Here is a 17,478-nt window from a genome sequence, read left to right as displayed (position 1 = left end):
AAGAAGACATGCATATCTGGCTCAAGAAATGCAGGCATATGCTCCAAATTTAAAACCACCTAACAGATTTGGGATCTATTATAAACATTTTTAACTTCATTAAATTTAAACACTTAATATATAAAACAAGAGAATCACATAAGAATTCTATACCAGAAATGTTCAATTAGTGACTGGCAACAATATAGATTGAAAAAAAAAGTTATGAAAAACTGAACAGGAGGAAAAAATTTTTTGGCTGCCTTTCACAATAATGGCTCACATGTATCTCAGAAGAATGAAATCAACAGCTTCTCTTATTAGCTCTAACTAACATAAGCTAACTGTAACTGTTTCCTCATCATGACCAACTATTGAGATTTGTAATTTGACGGCATGTTAATTTGTCCTTCAGACACTGTGGCTGTCAAACCAGTGTGCACAACAAATAAGCACTTATCTTATTAGAAGTCATCCATAAAGGAAGTGAAGAAACTGTCAACTCACTCCACTAAAGTAAACATGTTACGACAACGTTTCCAGGAGCTTTCCTTTTTTGAATGCTAAATTTAAGCCTTGGGATAAAGAGCAAGTGTAATAAACACAAAAATGAAAGACTCCCTAGAGTTTAGCCTTTTATTACAGCATCTGATTATTATTCTAGTCCCCAATTCAAATTGTATCCTTTATGGGTTGTAGGGGGATGGGCTAAATGGGTATGGGGCATTAAGGAATCTACTCCTGCAATCATTGTTGCACTATATACTAACTTGGATGTAAATTAAAAAGTTAATTAATTGAAAAACGTTAAAATTTTTTTTTAAAATTGTATCCTTTAACCATATTTGATTTTGTTTTCAAACAAGGATGATCAACATGTAAGTTAATTATAAAACAACAGTCTCATTAGTACCAAAATGAAGTTTTCAAGACTCTGTTAAGAAAAATCTTAAACGAATCTTAGAGTTCTAGAAATGAAGTAAAAGCATTCACAATCAAATACAGAACTCAATAATAAAAGAGAAAAAAATCTAATTTAAAAATAGTTAAAAGGTCTGAATTGACACTTCCAAAGATGTACAGATGGCCAATAAGCTCATGAAAAGATATTCAGCACCTACAGTCATGAAGGAAATACAAATCAAAACTGCAATGAGATAGCACTTCACTATTGGAGAAATTCACTGGAACGCTCACATACTGCTGGTGAAAACGTGAAATGATGCAGTCATTTTGGAAAACAGTTCCCCAAAACATTAAGCATAGAATTACCATAGACCCCAGCAATTACATGCCTGGGTATATGCTCAAAAAAAACCAAAACCAAAACCAAAACCAAAAAAAACAAAAACAAAAAACAAAAAAAGAAACGGATGTCCCCACAAAAATGCACACAAACGTTCACAGCAACACGACTCATAATATCCAAAAAATGGAAACAACCCAAATGTCATCAACCGATGATAAATAAAATATGGTATAGCCATACAATGGAATATCATTTGGCAATAAAACAAAATGGTGTGTTGATACATACTACAACAAGGACACACCCTGACAACATTTGCTAAGTGAAAGAAACTAGTCAAAAAGACAACATAGTGTTATTATTCCATTCATATGAAATTTCCAGACTAGGCAAATCTATGGAGACAGAAAATAGGTAAGTAATTGTCTAGAGTTCAGGAGTTTAGGGGAAAACGGGAAGTGACTGCTAATAGGTATAGGATTTTTTGGGGGGTGATGAGAATGTTCTAAAATTATGGTGATACACAGCTCTTATGAATATACTAAAAACCAGTGAATTGAATTTACATATGTAAATTATATACAAAACTGTCAAAATTTTAAAGCAAAAAATATCCAATATAGACATAAAACTCTACATAAAACTTCTATAATGAGAAGGTCTATTCTACTTGGGGAAAAACAATATATATACTTCTTAAGTCACAATCACCCAATGGAGCACATTATAATAATATCTATGGAGCAAAAAATGTAGATAGATTAGACATGCTAGAAAAATCAAAACTTGTGGAATCAATTCTACCAAGAAAAAGAGAAAACTGAGAAGAGAGGACTACTTTAATATCCTAAGCTTAAAATTATCGAAAAGAGCACATAACTGCTTTTGTGAGGCAAGCTTGTTAGGATACATACCTTCCTCCTCATAACAGAAATGTAAAAAGCAGTATGTAAATAAAGTGTGGGAAAGATGACACTAACCTTATTAAGCTATTTTAAATGGATGTGATCCCAGAAATTATCAGTAACAAAGGTCTAAAGGCTGAAATAACTGCTCTGTTTACCCTCTCTAAAATTTGCTTTTAATCTGAGAAAGCTTTTTTAATTCATTTTAATTTGTGATGAAGGGCTGTGCTATAGACCAAGCTGAAAGAATAGTTTTAAGTGTTATGTAGTTTTAACAAATACAGACGATAAACCCCTCACAAAGTAAGGCCAGATTATATAGCTGGAAGAATCTTGTATTTTAATATTAGTTTAAAATTTTTTGATTTTATAATTAAAAAAATTTTTTTAATGTTTTCATTTATTTTTGAGAGGGGAGGGGAAGAGAGAGGAGGAGACACAGAATCTGAAGCAGGGTCCAGGCTCTGAGCTGAGCACAGAGCCCGACGCGGGGCTCGAACTACAGACTGTGAGATCATGACCTCAGCTGAAGTCAGACGCCCAACCGACTGAGCCACCCAGGTGCCCCTTAATTTTATAATTTTAATTTTAATATCCTAGTAGTCTTCTTTTGGGAATTTTGTTGGCCTTTAGACCAAAAACTTTTTCATCTTATTGTTCAGAAAGCCATTTAAAAGTAAACAGAGCAAATGTAAAATGTAGCTCAGACCGGGATTGTCACAAACTCAAATTAAGTCCAAATTAATAAATTTCAATTGCTTTTCCCTTAATTTCTCCCACTATATCTGCTTGAGAATTTCACTACACAGGGATTATTACATTGGTCTCTAGTACCAGTTTTAGAACTGGTTTCCACAACAAGTTGGAGAAACTCCAATCACTTGATAGCTTTTCAGGGTTGGAGAAACGCAATCACTTGCACTTTCAGAGCTGGAAAAATCTGGCATACAGCCTGTATCTCGGAGCCAAGCCACACAAAATTCAGTGGGAATAAAACAACAACAACAACAACAACAACAACAACAAAACTTTGAGGCAGACAACAAATGTAATGTCAATATGGATACTGACATGACGACATTGGGAAGAGCTGTCACCTTGACTATTTTACTGCTTCCTTGTAACACTGTTCTCTTCCATAAATGAAAGGCAGATGGGGGCCGAAAATCCTTGGGTTGTTGCAATATTAAGCAGAAAGCAAATGAAAACAGAGCTAAACAAGTTGACTTGAAAAAAAATTCAACAGTCATCGTTCAACAATGTATCACTTTAAACTTTTCACCTCTACTCCTGTCATTGACTTCCACTCTTGACAATTCACACACAGTAACCTCTCACTACCAGCAGCCGCACGGTGCCCCACTAAAATTTTGCTCATAAAGATTATTAACATGTGTTCAAAGGTCACCCTCTCCCTAAAATCAGAGGCCTGAGAAGTGAGGCCTAGGTTGTTTTGGTCCATTCATAATCATCCTGGACAGTCTGTTCTAATGAGTGCTCCCTGTCCTTCTTGAGGAAAGATGCCACCAAGTTTATTAAAGTAATCATTTTACAACTCTGCAACTTACGCGAGCATATTCCTATGACGCTTTCATTACAGTACTGGATTTGAACGGTTTACGTTTGGGGGTTAACTGCTCCCCACTGTGCAGTGACCAAACCTCACATTATTAGTTTCTATTTGTTGAAAGTTACTCTCTCAAAGTTATATAACATTTATTTTCCATCCGACTATGCCCAACTCCTAGAAAAATTATTTTTTTTAATCTCCCATCCTCCACCACTGCTTTCTCACACTCAGTAAGATGCCCAGACGCTACTTTCCGCACATTTACCAACGATGTGGACTGACCAAACCTGGGCAAAAACGCACTGAGGAGGGAGGCGGGGGGGGGATACAGGGAAAACAGTGTCGTTTGCATCCTTTGGTGCCTAGGGTAGTCCCAGAAACAAAGTGAGGAACCGGTTAGGGTAGCATGTTCTGGTGGAGGAGGCAATGCTCCACTAATCTGAGGGAAAAGGAATTAGGCAGATAAAGCAGGGCGATTACACCCCCAAATCAGGAAGCGTCTTCCTCTCCCCTCTGCCAAGAGCTGGCATAAAGGGCAAAGGCCCCTGTGCTGGGGACTTCTTGGGAGTGGAGGGGTAAGGAGGAATAATGCAAAGGCAGTCGGTTCTCCCAGGCAAAAAGGGAATGTAAAGGCGGCCAGCGGACAGAGCGGCTCCGCGGGCTATTTGAGGATAAAGAAGGAGGGCGAGGGGCAGGCTCGGTGGCCTCCCCGGGCCATTGCCCACACGGCGAGTCCAGAGAGCCCCGCGAGGTCGTTACCCCAAGTCAGAGCTGGGCTGCTCCGAGATTTCCAGGAGTCAGTTCCTCCCCCCCGGGCGCGGCCTGCGAGGGCCGGACGTCCCCGCCCGGGTCCCGGCACTCACCCCTGCGGTCTCCTCAGCCGAACATTCCAGCAAACTCCGGTCGATGGCCTGCACCTCGGGCTCCAGCTCCGACGCCATCTTCCCTCCTCTTCCTCCCCAGAGCTGACGCCGCTACCGCCGCCCCGAGGGCCGCGGCCTCGCCACAGCCCCGGCTGCAGAGACTGCCACCCGTGTCCCAGGTAGTCGGTCCGGAGTCGTCCAAGCGGCCGCGGGTGAGGAAGAATAGTGGTGTGAGGTGAGCTGGATAGGAGGGAAGACGGCCTCCTGTCCTCCCTCCCGGGCTCGGCGCCCAAGAGTCAAGTCACTGCCTCGTCCCTGCCCGGGAGAAGGACACAGAAAACCCAGGACCTGGCACTCTCGCTCGCTTCTACCGCGTCCGGCACCGGGAAAGGAGCAATAACACCCAAGAGAGGAAGCAGAGCAGTCTGGGAACTGTAGTCCTTTTTGACCGGACTGGGAAGCAGGTGGAACCCTTCTAGCGTGCCCCCCGAAGGCATTGTGGGAGTTGTAGTCCATCTTCTAACGAGAGCGTGGGCAAATGGCAGATAAGCAGGTGGGGCTTTCCTGTACAACTAGAATCCTGGGAAGAGACTAGCGGAAAGAAGCTCCCACCTGGGAAGAGGCAGAAGAGCACGTCATTGTGGGAACTGTAGTTTTATTCCCCCCAACTCCGTTTGTTCATGTTTGTATCCCCAGATCCTAGAACGGTGCCTGGCACGTGGTAGATGCGCAAGTACTTTTCAAAGCCTAGCATATGGTAGGCCGACAGATGGTCGCGAAAGAACGAAAGAATTACGTTTTATTCCTACAGTTCTATGACCCTGCCATTCAAAGTGCCTTCATCTTTTAGACTGTAACCGAGATGGACATTACCCAAATGTTTTGAGATTTTAAAATATATTTAAATATTGTTAAAGAAAACGTTTACAAGTAATTTAGTTATGACCACTTATCAAAATGTATTATAAATATTGCTGCAAAGGAAAAGGAGCCTACCAATTAAGTCTATCAAGATCCACTCTTGGGGTGCCTGGGTGGCTCAGTCGGTTAAGCCTCCAACTTCAGCTCAGGTCACAATCTGGCAGTTCGTGGGTTCAAGCCCCTAATCGGGCTCTGTGCTGACAGCTCAGAGTCTGGAGCCTGCTTCCAGTTCTGTGTCTCCCATTCCCTCTGCCCCACCCCCACTTTCCTCTCTGTCTGTCTCTCTCTCAAAAATAAATAAATATTTTTTAAAAATTTTAAATTTTTTAAAAGAAGATTTGCTCTTGTTATGGACATTTTATAAAAATAGATTAGGTACAAAAGAAAATTGTGTTTGATTAGAGGTAATTAGGCTCTTGACTCACAGTTGGATGAGTAGGTTTCTTAGAACCAGTCTTCAGTTCCTTTAGAAGTTATCAGAAAATTTACACATTTTATCAGGCATGCTAATTTACTCCCAGAAGGAGATTGTGAATTACATTAGGCAAAAAAAAAAAAAAAAAAAAAAAAAAAAAAAAAATCTGATCCAATCCAGGTCTGGACATGTTTTTGTTGTTGTTACTGTTTTTAAGAATAATATTAACCATGTGTTTTGTTTGTTTTGCCTCTTTTTAATCAGGAAATAAAAATCACCCATAATCTCATAGTTCAAATAAGTCTTTTATCACTTTTAGAAAGAAAAGTGATATAAGACTAGAAATCCAAACTTAATAGGATTTATTTATTTATTTATTTATTTATTTATTTATTTATTTATTTATGAAAAAAGCTCTGTTCCCAACATGGAGCTTGAACTCACAACCCTGAGATCAAGAGTCACGTGGTCTCTGGTCGAGCCTGCCAGGCACCCATGTAGGAATATTTTAAAAGGAAAAATGAGGGGGCGCCTGGGTGGCGCAGTCGGTTAAGCGTCCGACTTCAGCCAGGTCACGATCTCGCGGTCCGTGAGTTCGAGCCCCGCGTCAGGCTCTGGGCTGATGGCTCAGAGCCTGGAGCCTGTTTCCGATTCTGTGTCTCCCTCTCTCTCTGCCCTTCCCCCGTTCATGCTCTGTCTCTCTCTGTCCCAAAAATAAATAAACGTTGACAAAAAAAAATTAAAAAAAAAATAAAAAAATAAAAAAGGAAAAATGACAGGGCACCCAGGTGGGTCAGTTGGTTAAGCATCTGACTCTTGATTTTGACTTGGGTCATGATCTCACGGTTCATGAGTCTGAGCCCCATGTTGGGCTCTGTGCTGTCAGCACAGAGCCTGCTTAGGATTCTCTCTCTCTCCCTCCCCTGCTTGTGCTCTCTCACTCTCTCTCTAAAAATAAATAAACGTTAAAAAAAAAAAAAAGGAAAAATGAATATGACTCTATCTACCCCAAGTCCCTCCTCCCCAAAGAAACCCATTTTTAATACTTTCTTATGACTCTATAGAAAGAAAATATGCATATATCTGCATAGATATCTAGAATGTGGTATCTTGAAATGTTTTTCTATGTGTTACTTTCTTCTTTGTCCAACTTCCTTGCACAGATACACTACCGAGTCAGAGTCAAGCTGGAGGAAAACTGGGATTGTTTCAACCTGGAAGCAAAGATAATACTTCTTTAAGGGTCCTAATATAGAAATAAAGCTATTAAAATAGATTGTAAAGAAGATTTCTGCTGTTAACAGTATTTCCTTCCATTACTTTTAGACTGACTTTAAAACCTTTTTTAAAAGTTTTTTAATCTTTATTTATTTTTGAGAGAGAGACAGAGTGCAAGTGGGGAGGAACAGAGAGAGAGAGAGACAGAATCTGAAGCAGGCTCAAGTCTCCGAGCCCTACACAGGGCTCGAACTCACAAACCGCAAGACCATGACCTGAGCTGAAGTCAGACGCTTAACTGACTGAGCCATCCAGATGCTCCTACTTTTAAATTGATTTTAATGTTCTTTTTCTAATAGTTGAGTTGGATGTTTGCTATTAATATTTCTCTTTTATTCCCTCCAATATATACATTTAAGGCAGTGGTTCACAAACTTAAGCATACATCAGAATCACCTGGAGGTCTTGATAAAAATACAGATTTCTAGATTTCCACCTTCAAAATTTCTAATTCAATAGGTTTTAGGTGGAGACAGAAAATTGCATTTCTATCAGGTTCCTGGGTCATAGTGCTGGCCTGGGGACCAACTTTAGAGTCATAGATTTATTATGGCAATACATTTCCATTATATACTGCATTCCACAAATTTTGGTATATAGTAACCTCGTTATCATTCATCGCTAAATATTTTCTATTTTTATTGTGATTTCTTCTTTGACCCATGTAGTATGGTTTAAATTTTTCAAATGTGTATGGCATTGTTATCTTTTGTTACTGCTGTCACATTGTATCATACTGTGGGCAGAGGACAGGGTTTATATGATCTGCTACATTCTTTAGTATAAAAGGACATTCACTGTGTATGAGCAACAGATTCTTCAAAGCCATTATTTCTTCAAATATTATCTTTCTTGCATTCTGTCTATTCTCTCCTTCTGGAACTCCTGTTTGACTTGCTTTTCTATTATCTATTAATCTTTTTCATTTTTCTATGCTTTTAACTGTCTATCCTGCATTCTGGGTATATCTTCCGTGTGCAACCTCTCCCTTCAGCTCTGTCTAATCTGATATTGAAGTATCTACTGAGTGTTTATTTTCAACAATTTCATGTGTCATTCCTAAATATTATACTTAATTCATTCCAAACATTCCTGTCATTAAAAAAAATTTTTTTGTTTAATGTTTATTTATTTTTGAGAGAGAGAAAGAGACAGAGCGCGAGCAGGGGAGGGTCAGAGAAAGAGGGAGACAGAATCTGAAGCAGGCTTCAGGCTCTGAGCTGTCAGCACAGAGCCCAATGTGAGGCTCAAAATCATGAACTGTGAGATCATGACCTGAGCCGAAGTCAGACACTCAACCAACTGAGCCACCCAGGCGCCCCATCAAAGATTCCTGCTCTTCTTTCACAATATCTTCTTACTTATTTATATAAGTGGTTCTAAATCTTTGCCTTATATCTTTAATACTATTTTATTTTATTTTATTTTATTTTATTTTATTTTATTTTATTTTTTATTCATTTTTTTGAGAGACAGAGAGAGAGTGAGCGGGGGAGGGTCAGAGAGAGACACACACACACACAAAATCCAAACCAGGCTCCCGGTTCTCAGCTGTCAGCACAGAGCCCGATGTGGGGCTCAAACTCATGAACCATGAGATCATGACATGGGCTGCTTAACCAACTGAGCCACCCAGGCGCCTCTATCTTTAATAGTTTTAAATATTCATATTCAGTAGTGTTTATTAGATTGTTGTACTTGTGAAGATCTTGGGAATCTAATCTTACTCTTTGTGTGTGTGTTAATCATTTAAATGATTGTTTTCTTTCCGCTTTGTAATTATGAATTTTGAGATCATCTTCATTTAACATTAGCTGTAGGCAACTTGAGTGGCCTGTGTTGAGAGCATGTACCTTCAAAGTAGCTTTCCATTTCCCTCTGCAAGGCCAAGCATTTTTGAAGCATCATACACTCAGAACCAGGCACTCTGGGAGGATCATACACATAGAACCAATTTTCATGTCAGTTTCTTGGCTTCTGGTTCCTTAATAACACAAATTGAATTGTGTGGCATTGTCCCTGTTTATAAACTTTTTAAAGTTTATTTTTATTTCTTTTGAGGGGGGAGCAGCAGAGAGGGGGGAGAAAGAGAATCCCAAGTAGGCTCCGCGCTGTCAGCACAGAGCCCGATGTGGGGCTCAAATTCATGAACTGTGAGATCGTGACCTGAGCCGAAGTTAAGAGTCAGATGCTTAACCAACTGAGCCACCCAGGTGCCCTTGTTTATAAATTTTTAAGGGAGAATAATATTTTTTCCTACTCACAGTCAAGGTAAAAGTTTCCTTGTCATTTCCTCTCAGCAAGTCAGTGAGTGTTTTTCTAGTCTATCCTTTCTAGTCTATACTTTCCTTTGAAAGCCCTGGCTTTACGTGGGGATCACAGTTTTAATTCGTGTTTTTTGTATCCACGGTCTTGTCTTACATTCTTATGTGGGCATTAAAACGTCCAGTTAGGGGCATGTTTCTCTGAGAGTGGGTGAAGATGATGCTAAAAACAGGAATATCATTTGAAAGTTTGTACAGCAAGAAATTAGATCACCCCATCTTCCACCCTGGAAGAAGACTGGAGGCTTTTCCTCTAGAGAGGCTGCACCTGAGGTCTTTGGACTGCGCAACACCAGGCACAGCTAAGGACAGGGACATTGTGCTAAATACTAGAGCATTAATTCAAAGTCTATATACTGAGCAGACTCATTCCAGTGCATTCCCCATCTTGGCTCTGAGAACACCAGTGGCTGGCTTATAACTCCCAGGCAGGAGTTTGAGAGCATCCAGAGGGACTGACCAGCCCAAAAGAAAGAAAGTCTATCAGAGGGGTGGGACTCTATGTTAGATTGCTTGGGTGGCTTAAATACCAGAAATTTATTTTCTCATAGTTCTAGAGTTTGGAAGTCTAAGACAAAAGTGCCAGCAGGGTTGGTTTCTGGTGAAACTTCTCTTCTTGGCTTCCAGATGGCTACCTTCTCACTATGGCTTTTTTTCTTTGTATGAGAAAAACAGGTCTCTGGTGTCTCTTCCTCAGTACTATTGGATTATGGTCCCATTCTTATGAACTCATTTAACCTTGATTACCTCAAGGACCCCACCCCCCAATACAGTCACTTCAACTTGGGGATTAGGGCTTCAACTCATGAATTTGGGGAGAGGGGCCCAAGAGACCCCAACAAAATGATGCACTTGGGCTACCTCACCCTTGTATGAAAAGCTTCCAATCATCTTTTTAGTGACACATTCTTGAATATGAGCAGACAAGCAGTTGTATAGAGATATTTGAGCAAAATCTATAAAAGAGAGACTAAAATATAAGAAAGATGAGGAAACAAGTCAGAGAGTTGGAAAAAGCTTTTTTAAATGTTATTGGGATTCTTGGGAATAAGAGAAGATTTTGCACTCATTAAAGAATAGGAGACTGGGGTGGAGAAACATTCAAGAACAAAAAAGTGCTCTTAGATACTTAAAATGTAAAATCTCTGAATAATAAAAAAAAAAACCCTGAATAGTAGGAGTTCTAGAAAGAACAACAAAAATGGATGAGTATAAATTATCAAGGAAAATTTTCAAGAAAACTTGTAAGAATGGAAATATATGAGATTCTAGACTGAGGAAGCCCAGCCACAGAGCCGAAATTTGAACTCTCCAAGGCCAAGGCTCATGTTCTTTCCAAGCTATGTTTCTTCCCCCATGGACCCATTTCTAGGGAAATTCATTCATTAGTTTTTTTTTCATAATTAAAATAACCAAATTCATGCACAGTGGGTCAAAACCCAGTCTCCTTTTTCCTTGACAGACCTTAAAATAATTAATCGACCCTTCTTAAAACATTTTTTTTTTCAATGTTTATTTATTTTTGGGACAGAGAGAGACAGAGCATGAACGGGGGAGGGGCAGAGAGAGAGGGAGACACAGAATCGGAAACAGGCTCCAGGCTCTGAGCCATCAGCCCAGAGCCCGACGCGGGGCTCGAACTCCCGGACCGCGAGATCGTGACCTGGCTGAAGTCGGACGCTTAACCGACTGTGCCACCCAGGCGCCCCAATCGACCCTTCTTAAAGGCCATGAGTAAAAGATTGAGAACTTTTGTCCTTGAATTACTTCAACACATTGAACTGAGATCTTCCTCTCTTAGGAGGGTCATACCAGGATGGGTCCATCTATGATTACGACTGTGGACATGCTCTGCTTTTCTTGGGGACAAGGTTATCCACTTCCCTCTTTCATACTGAGATAACTGACAGTGATAACAGCCAATTGCAACTTTTTTTTTCTCGCTTGTGGTGTTGAGAGTGGGTTTCCTCCAGCCTCTAAAAAAATGTTATAAAGCAGCCAGTATGTAAAGAGTCCTCAGGCAATAAAAAAGTAAACAAGTATGTTATAGAAAGAGACAAATAAGTACAGATTTTGAAGAATATTTCATTTTTTCTGTATTTATTGTCACTGATGTAAATTATCTCTTGGGAATGGAACCCTAGGCATCTTGTGGTTTTCTGCTCCCTGAAGTCCAGCTTATCAAGGCCATCTTTTTTTTCCAGATATGGGAAGGATGGCATACTGTGAGGTGCAATTGTCCAGCTAGCACATTCCACCCTTTCCAATTATTATTTCACTGGGTGTAGTGAGATGTGTGACAAAGACTGTGTCCTTGACCTACCTCTAGTCGGGCTACTCTGAGTCCTCTTTTTGACCAGGCCTTGGAATCTGTTCTTGGCCTGCTTATTCTAGCTTAGAAAGAATCATGCTGAGTCTGTTTAGCAGAAAAATTTCCACCTTTGGTCTGGTCATCTTGATATTTGATCAAAGTACTTGGGTACTAACCCTTTATCTGATATGTCATTTGCAAATATCTTCTCCCATTCTGTTGGTTGCCTTTTAGTTTTGCTGATTGTTTCCTTCGCTGTGCAGAAGGTTTTTATTTTGATGAGGTCCCAGTAGTTCATTTTTGCTTTTGTTTCCCTTGCCTCCGGAGACGTGTTGAGTAAGAAGTTGCTGCGGCCAAGATCAAAGAGGTTTTTGCCTGCTTTCTCCTCAAGGGTTTTGATGGCTTCCTGTCTTACATTTAGGTCTTTCATCCATTTTGAGTTTACTTTTGTGTATGCTGTAAGAAAGTGGTCCAGGTTCATTCTTCTGCATGTCACTGTCCAGTTTTCCCAGCACCACTTGCTGAAGAGACTGTCTTTATTCCATTGGGTATTCTTTCCTGCTTTGTCAAAGATTTGTTGGCCATACATTTGTGGGTCCATTTCTGGGTTCTCTATTCTGTTCCATTGATCTTAGTGTCTGTTCTTATGCCAATACCATACTGTCTTGATGATTACAGCTTTGTAGTATAACTTGAAGTCTGGGATTGTGATGCCTTCTGCTTTGGTTTTCTTTTTCAAGATTTCTTTGGCTATTTGGGGTCTTTTCTGGTTCCGTACAAATTTTAAGATTATTTGTTCTAGTTCTGTGAAGAATGCTGCTGTTACTTTGATAGGGATTGAATTGAATATGTACATTGCTTTGAGTAGTATCAACATTTTAACAATATTTGTTCTTCCTATCCAGGAGCATGGAATCTCTTTCCATTTTTTTTGTGTCTTCTTCAGTTTCTTTCATAAGCTTTCTATAGTTTTTCAGTGTAGAGATTTTTCACCTCTTTGGTTAGATTTATTCCTAGGTATTTTATGGGTTTTTGAGCAACTGTAAATGGGATCGATTCCTTGATTTCTCCTTCTGTTACTTCATTGTTGGTGTATAGGAATGCAACCAATTTCTGTGCGTTGAGTTTATCTCCTGGAACTTTGCTGAATTCATGAATCAATTCAAACAGTTTTTTGGTGGAATCTTTTGGGTTTTCCATATAGAGTATCATGTCATCTGCAAAGAGTGAAAGTTTGACCTCCTCCTGGCCGATTTGGATGCCTTTTATTTCTTCATGTTGTCTGATTGCAGAGGCTAAGACTTCCAATACTATGTTGAATAACAGTGGCAAGAGTGGACATCCCTGTCTTGTTCCTGACCTTAGGGGGAAAGCTCTCAGTTTTTCCCTATTGAGGATGATATTAGCGTTGGGTCGTTCATATATGGCTTTTATGATCTCGAGGTATGATCCTTCTATCCCTACTTTCTTGAGGGTTTTCATCAAGAAAGGATTCTGTATTTTGTCAAATGCTTTCTCTGCATCTATTGAAAGGATTGTATGGTTCTTGTCCTTTCTTTTATTGATGTGATGAATCACATTAATTGTTTTGCAGATATTAAACCAGCCCTGCATCCCAGGTATAAATCCCGCTTGGTCGTGGTGAATAATTTTTTAATGTATTGTTGGATCCGGTTGGCTAATATCTTGTTGAGGATTTTTGCATCCATGTTCATCAGGGACATTGGTCTAAAGTTCTCCTTTTTAGTGTTGTCTCTGTCTGGTTTTGGAATCAAGGTAATGCTGGCTTCATAGAAAGAGTTTGGAAGTTTTCCTTCCATTTCTATTTTTTGGAACAGTTTCAAGAGAATAGGTGTTAACTCTTCCTTAAATGTTTGGTAGAATTCTCCTGGAAAGCCATCTGGCCCTGGACTCTTGTTTTTTTGGCAGATTTTTGATTACTAATTCGATTTCCTTACTGGTTATGGGTCTGTTCAAATTTTCTATTTCTTCCTGTTTCAGTTTTGGTAATGCATATGTTTCTAGGAATTTGTCCATTTCTTCCAGATTACCCATTTTATTAGCATATAATTGCTCATAATATTCTCTTATTATTGTTTTTATTTCTGTTGTGTTGGTTGTGATCTCTCCTCTTTCATTCTTGATTTTATTTATTTGGGTCCTTTCCTTTTTCTTTTTGATCAAACTGATCAATTTTGTTAATTCTTTCAAAGAACCAGCTTCTGGTTTCATTGATCTGTTCTACTGTGTTTTTGCTTTCGATAGCATTGATTTATGCTCTAATATTTATTATTTCCTGTCTTCTGCTGGTTTGGGGTTTTATTTGCTGTTCTTTTTCCAGCTCCTTAAGGCATAAGGTTAGGTTGTGTATCTGAGATCTTTCTTCCTTCGTTAGGAAGGCCTGGATTGCTATATACTTTTTCTTATGACCATCTTTGCTGCGTCCCAGTGGTTTTGGGTTGTGGTGTTATCATTTTCATTGACTTCCATATACTTTTTAATTTCCTCGTTAACTGCTTGGTGAGCCCATTCATTCTTTAGTAGGATGTTCTTCAGTCTCCAAATATTTGTTACCTTCCCAAATTTTTTCTTGTTGATTTCAAGTTTCATAGCATTGTGGTCTGAAAATATGCACGGTATGATCTCGATCTTTTTGTACTTACTTAGGGCTGATTTGTGTCCTAGTAAGTGGTCTATTCTGGAGAATGTTCCAAGTGCACTGGAGAAGAATGTATATGCTGCTGCTTTAGGATGAAATGTTCTGAATATATCTGTTAAGTCCATCTGGTCCAGTGTGTCATTCAAAGCCATTGTTTCCTTGTTGATTTTTTGATTAGATGATCTGTCCATTGCTGTGAGTGGGGTGTTGAAGTCTCTTACTATTATGGTATTACTATCGATGAGTTTCTTTATGTTTGTGATTAATTGATTTATATATTTGGGTGCTTTCACATTTGGCACATAAATGTTTACAATTGTTAGGTCTTCTTGGTGGATAGACCCCTTGATTATGATATAATGCCCTTCTGCATCTCTTGATACAGTCTTTATTTTAAAGTCTAGATTGTCTGATATAAGTATGACTACTCTGCCTTTCTTTTGTTGACCATTAGAATGATGGATGGTTCTCCATCCCCTTACTTTCAATCTGAAGGTGTCTTTAGGTCTAAAGTGGGTCTCTTGTAAGAAGCAGATAGATGGATCTTGTTTTCTTATCCATTCTGTTACCCTATGTCTTTTGATTGGGGCATTGAGTCCATTGACATTTAGAGTGAGTACTGAAAGACATGAATTTATTGCCATTATGATGCTTGTAGAGTTGGAGTTTCTGGTGGTGTTCTCTGGTCCTTTCTAATATATATATATATATATATATATATATATATATATACATATATATATATATATATATATATTTTTTTTTTTTTTTCCATCTGTTCTCCCCACATAGAATCCCTGTAAAATTTCTTGCAGGGCTGGTTTAGTGGTCACAAACTCCTTTAATTTTTGTTTGTCTGGGAAACTCTTTATCTCTCCTCCTATTTTGAATGACAGCCTTGCTGGATAAAGAATTCTTGGCTGCATATTTTTCTTTTTTTTTTAATTTTTAAAATTTTTATTTTCGAGAGAGAGAGAGTGTGAGTGGGGTAGGGGCAAAGAGAGAGGGAGACACAAAATCTGAAGCAGGCTCCAGGCTCTGAGCTTTCAGCACAGAGCCCAATGTGGGGCTTGAACTCACAAACTGCAAGATCAGGACCTGAGCCGAAGTCAGATGCCCAACCGACTGAGCCACCCAAGCACCCCCCCCTTTAAAAAAAATTTTTTTTTAAAAATCTTTGGCTGCATATTTTTCTGATTCAGCACCCTGTATATATCCTGCCACTCCTTTCTGGCCTGCCAATTTCTGTGGCTAGGTCTGCTGCAAACCTGATCTGTCTTTGCTTGTATGTTAGGGACTTTTTTTTCCCTTGCTGCTTTCATGATTCTCTCCTTGCCTGAGTATTTTGTGAATTTGACTATGATATGCCTTGTTGATGGTCGGTTTTTGTTTAATCTAATGGGGGTCCTCTGTGCTTCCTAGATTTTGTTGTCTGTGTCTTTCCCCAGGTTAGGAAAGTTTTCTGCTATGATTTGCTCACATAACACTTCTACCCCTATTTCTCTCTCTTCCTCTTCTGGGACCCCTATGATACTGATGTTATTCCTTTTTAATGAGTCACTGATTTCTCTAATTCTTAAATCGTGCTCTTTTGCCTTAATCTCCCTCTTTTTTCTGCTTTATTATTCTCTATAAGTTTGTCCTCTATGTCGCTAATTATCTGTTCTGCCTCATCCATCCTTGCCACCACTGTATCCATCCGTGATTGCAGCTCGGTTATAGCATTTTTAATTTCATTCTGGATATTTTTTACTTCTTTTATCTCTGCAGAAAAGGATTCTAATCTATTTTTGACTCCAGCTAGTATTCTTATTATCGCGATTCTAAATTCTGGTTCAGACACCTTTCTTGTATCTGTGTTGCTTAAATCCCTGGCTGTCATTTCTTCGTGCTCTTTATTTTGGGGTGAATTCTGTCGTTTTGCCATTTTGAAGGGAGAAAAAGAATTAATGAGGTAGAAAAATTGAAATTAAAAAATATTAAAATTAAAAAATATTAAAATTAAAAATTAAAAACACCCCCCCCCACACACACACACAAATCGAATAGATGATGCTAGATCCTAGGTGTGTTTTGGTCTGGGTGTTGAAAATGGTTTGACAGATTAAAGAAAAAAAAAGGCGGGGGAAGGAAATCATTTGAGAATTTGAAAAAATGAATACACTGAAGTAGACTAAAATGAGATGATGGGGGTAAAATAGAATTTGAAAAAACATACACAAAAGTAAAGAATATAGTAGAAAAAAATTAAAGAAAAATATTTTTGATAAAAATAAAAAAATAAATATGAGTTTTTTTCTTTTTCTGTATTTAAGAAAAAAGAAAAGAAATGAAAAAAGTAAAAAGATTAAAAAAAGAAATCGTTTGAAAATTTGAAAAAGTGAATACACTGTAGTAGACTAAAATAAAATGATGGAAGGAAAATAGAATTTGAAAAAATTTACATAAAAGCAAAAAATATAGTAAAAAATTAAATACAAATATTTTTAATAGAAATTGAAAGTAAAAATGAAGTTTTTCTCCTTCTGCATTCAAGAAAAAGAAAAGAAATGAATCAAGAAAAAGAAAAGAAACAAAAAAGAAAAAAGAAAAGGAAAGAAAAAAGAAAAGGAAAGAAAAAAAGAAATTGTTTGAAAATTTGAAAAGGTGAATACACTGAAGTAGACTAAAATAACATGATGGAAGTGAAATAGAATTTGAAAAAATTTACACAAAAGTAAAAAATACAGTCATAAAAATTAAAGAAAAATATTTTTAATAAAAATTGAAAATAAAAATGAATTTTTTCTCTTTCTGTATTCAAGAAAAAGAAAGAGTGTAAAAGAGAAATAAAAGAAAGAAAGTTGAATAGATGAACCTAACAGATTGAAGTAGGACTGAAATTGCTTCGTTTTCCCCTAGAAATCCGTCTATGAAGCGCTTTAGAGTCCATAAACTAAGCAGGCAGAGAGACTTCTGTTCTTGAAGAGCGAAGTTGGCCCAGTTGGGCGGGGCTCAGTGTAAC

At 38.4% G+C, this 17,478-nt stretch overlaps 1 protein-coding gene and 1 long non-coding RNA gene across 5 annotated transcripts in view; one reads left to right on the top strand and one right to left on the bottom strand.

Annotated features, from left to right (window-relative positions):
• UBR2 (ubiquitin protein ligase E3 component n-recognin 2) overlaps positions 1 to 5,003 on the bottom strand; it is a 125,058-nt gene extending 120,055 nt beyond the window's left edge. For 3 of the 4 annotated variants that reach the window (XM_086706869.1, XM_086706871.1, XM_086706870.1), the window contains exon 1: positions 4,567 to 5,003. In XM_086706869.1, the coding sequence (XP_086562995.1) occupies positions 4,567 to 4,644 (78 nt within the window). In that variant the 5' untranslated portion in view covers positions 4,645 to 5,003. The remainder of the gene's footprint in view (positions 1 to 4,566) is intronic. The other variant, XM_086706868.1, reaches the window with a different exon arrangement.
• LOC147580952 (uncharacterized) overlaps positions 1 to 17,478 on the top strand; it is a 324,096-nt gene that overhangs the window by 230,367 nt on the left and 76,251 nt on the right. The gene's annotated exons all lie outside the window — the stretch shown is intronic.

This window comes from Puma concolor, chromosome B2 (genome assembly GCF_028749965.1).
Source record: "Puma concolor isolate L17-30 chromosome B2, mPumCon1.1.hap2, whole genome shotgun sequence".
Classification (NCBI taxonomy): domain Eukaryota; kingdom Metazoa; phylum Chordata; class Mammalia; order Carnivora; family Felidae; genus Puma; species Puma concolor.
Note: the sequence above shows the minus strand (reverse complement) of the source record. Positions and strands in the feature narration are given on the sequence as shown.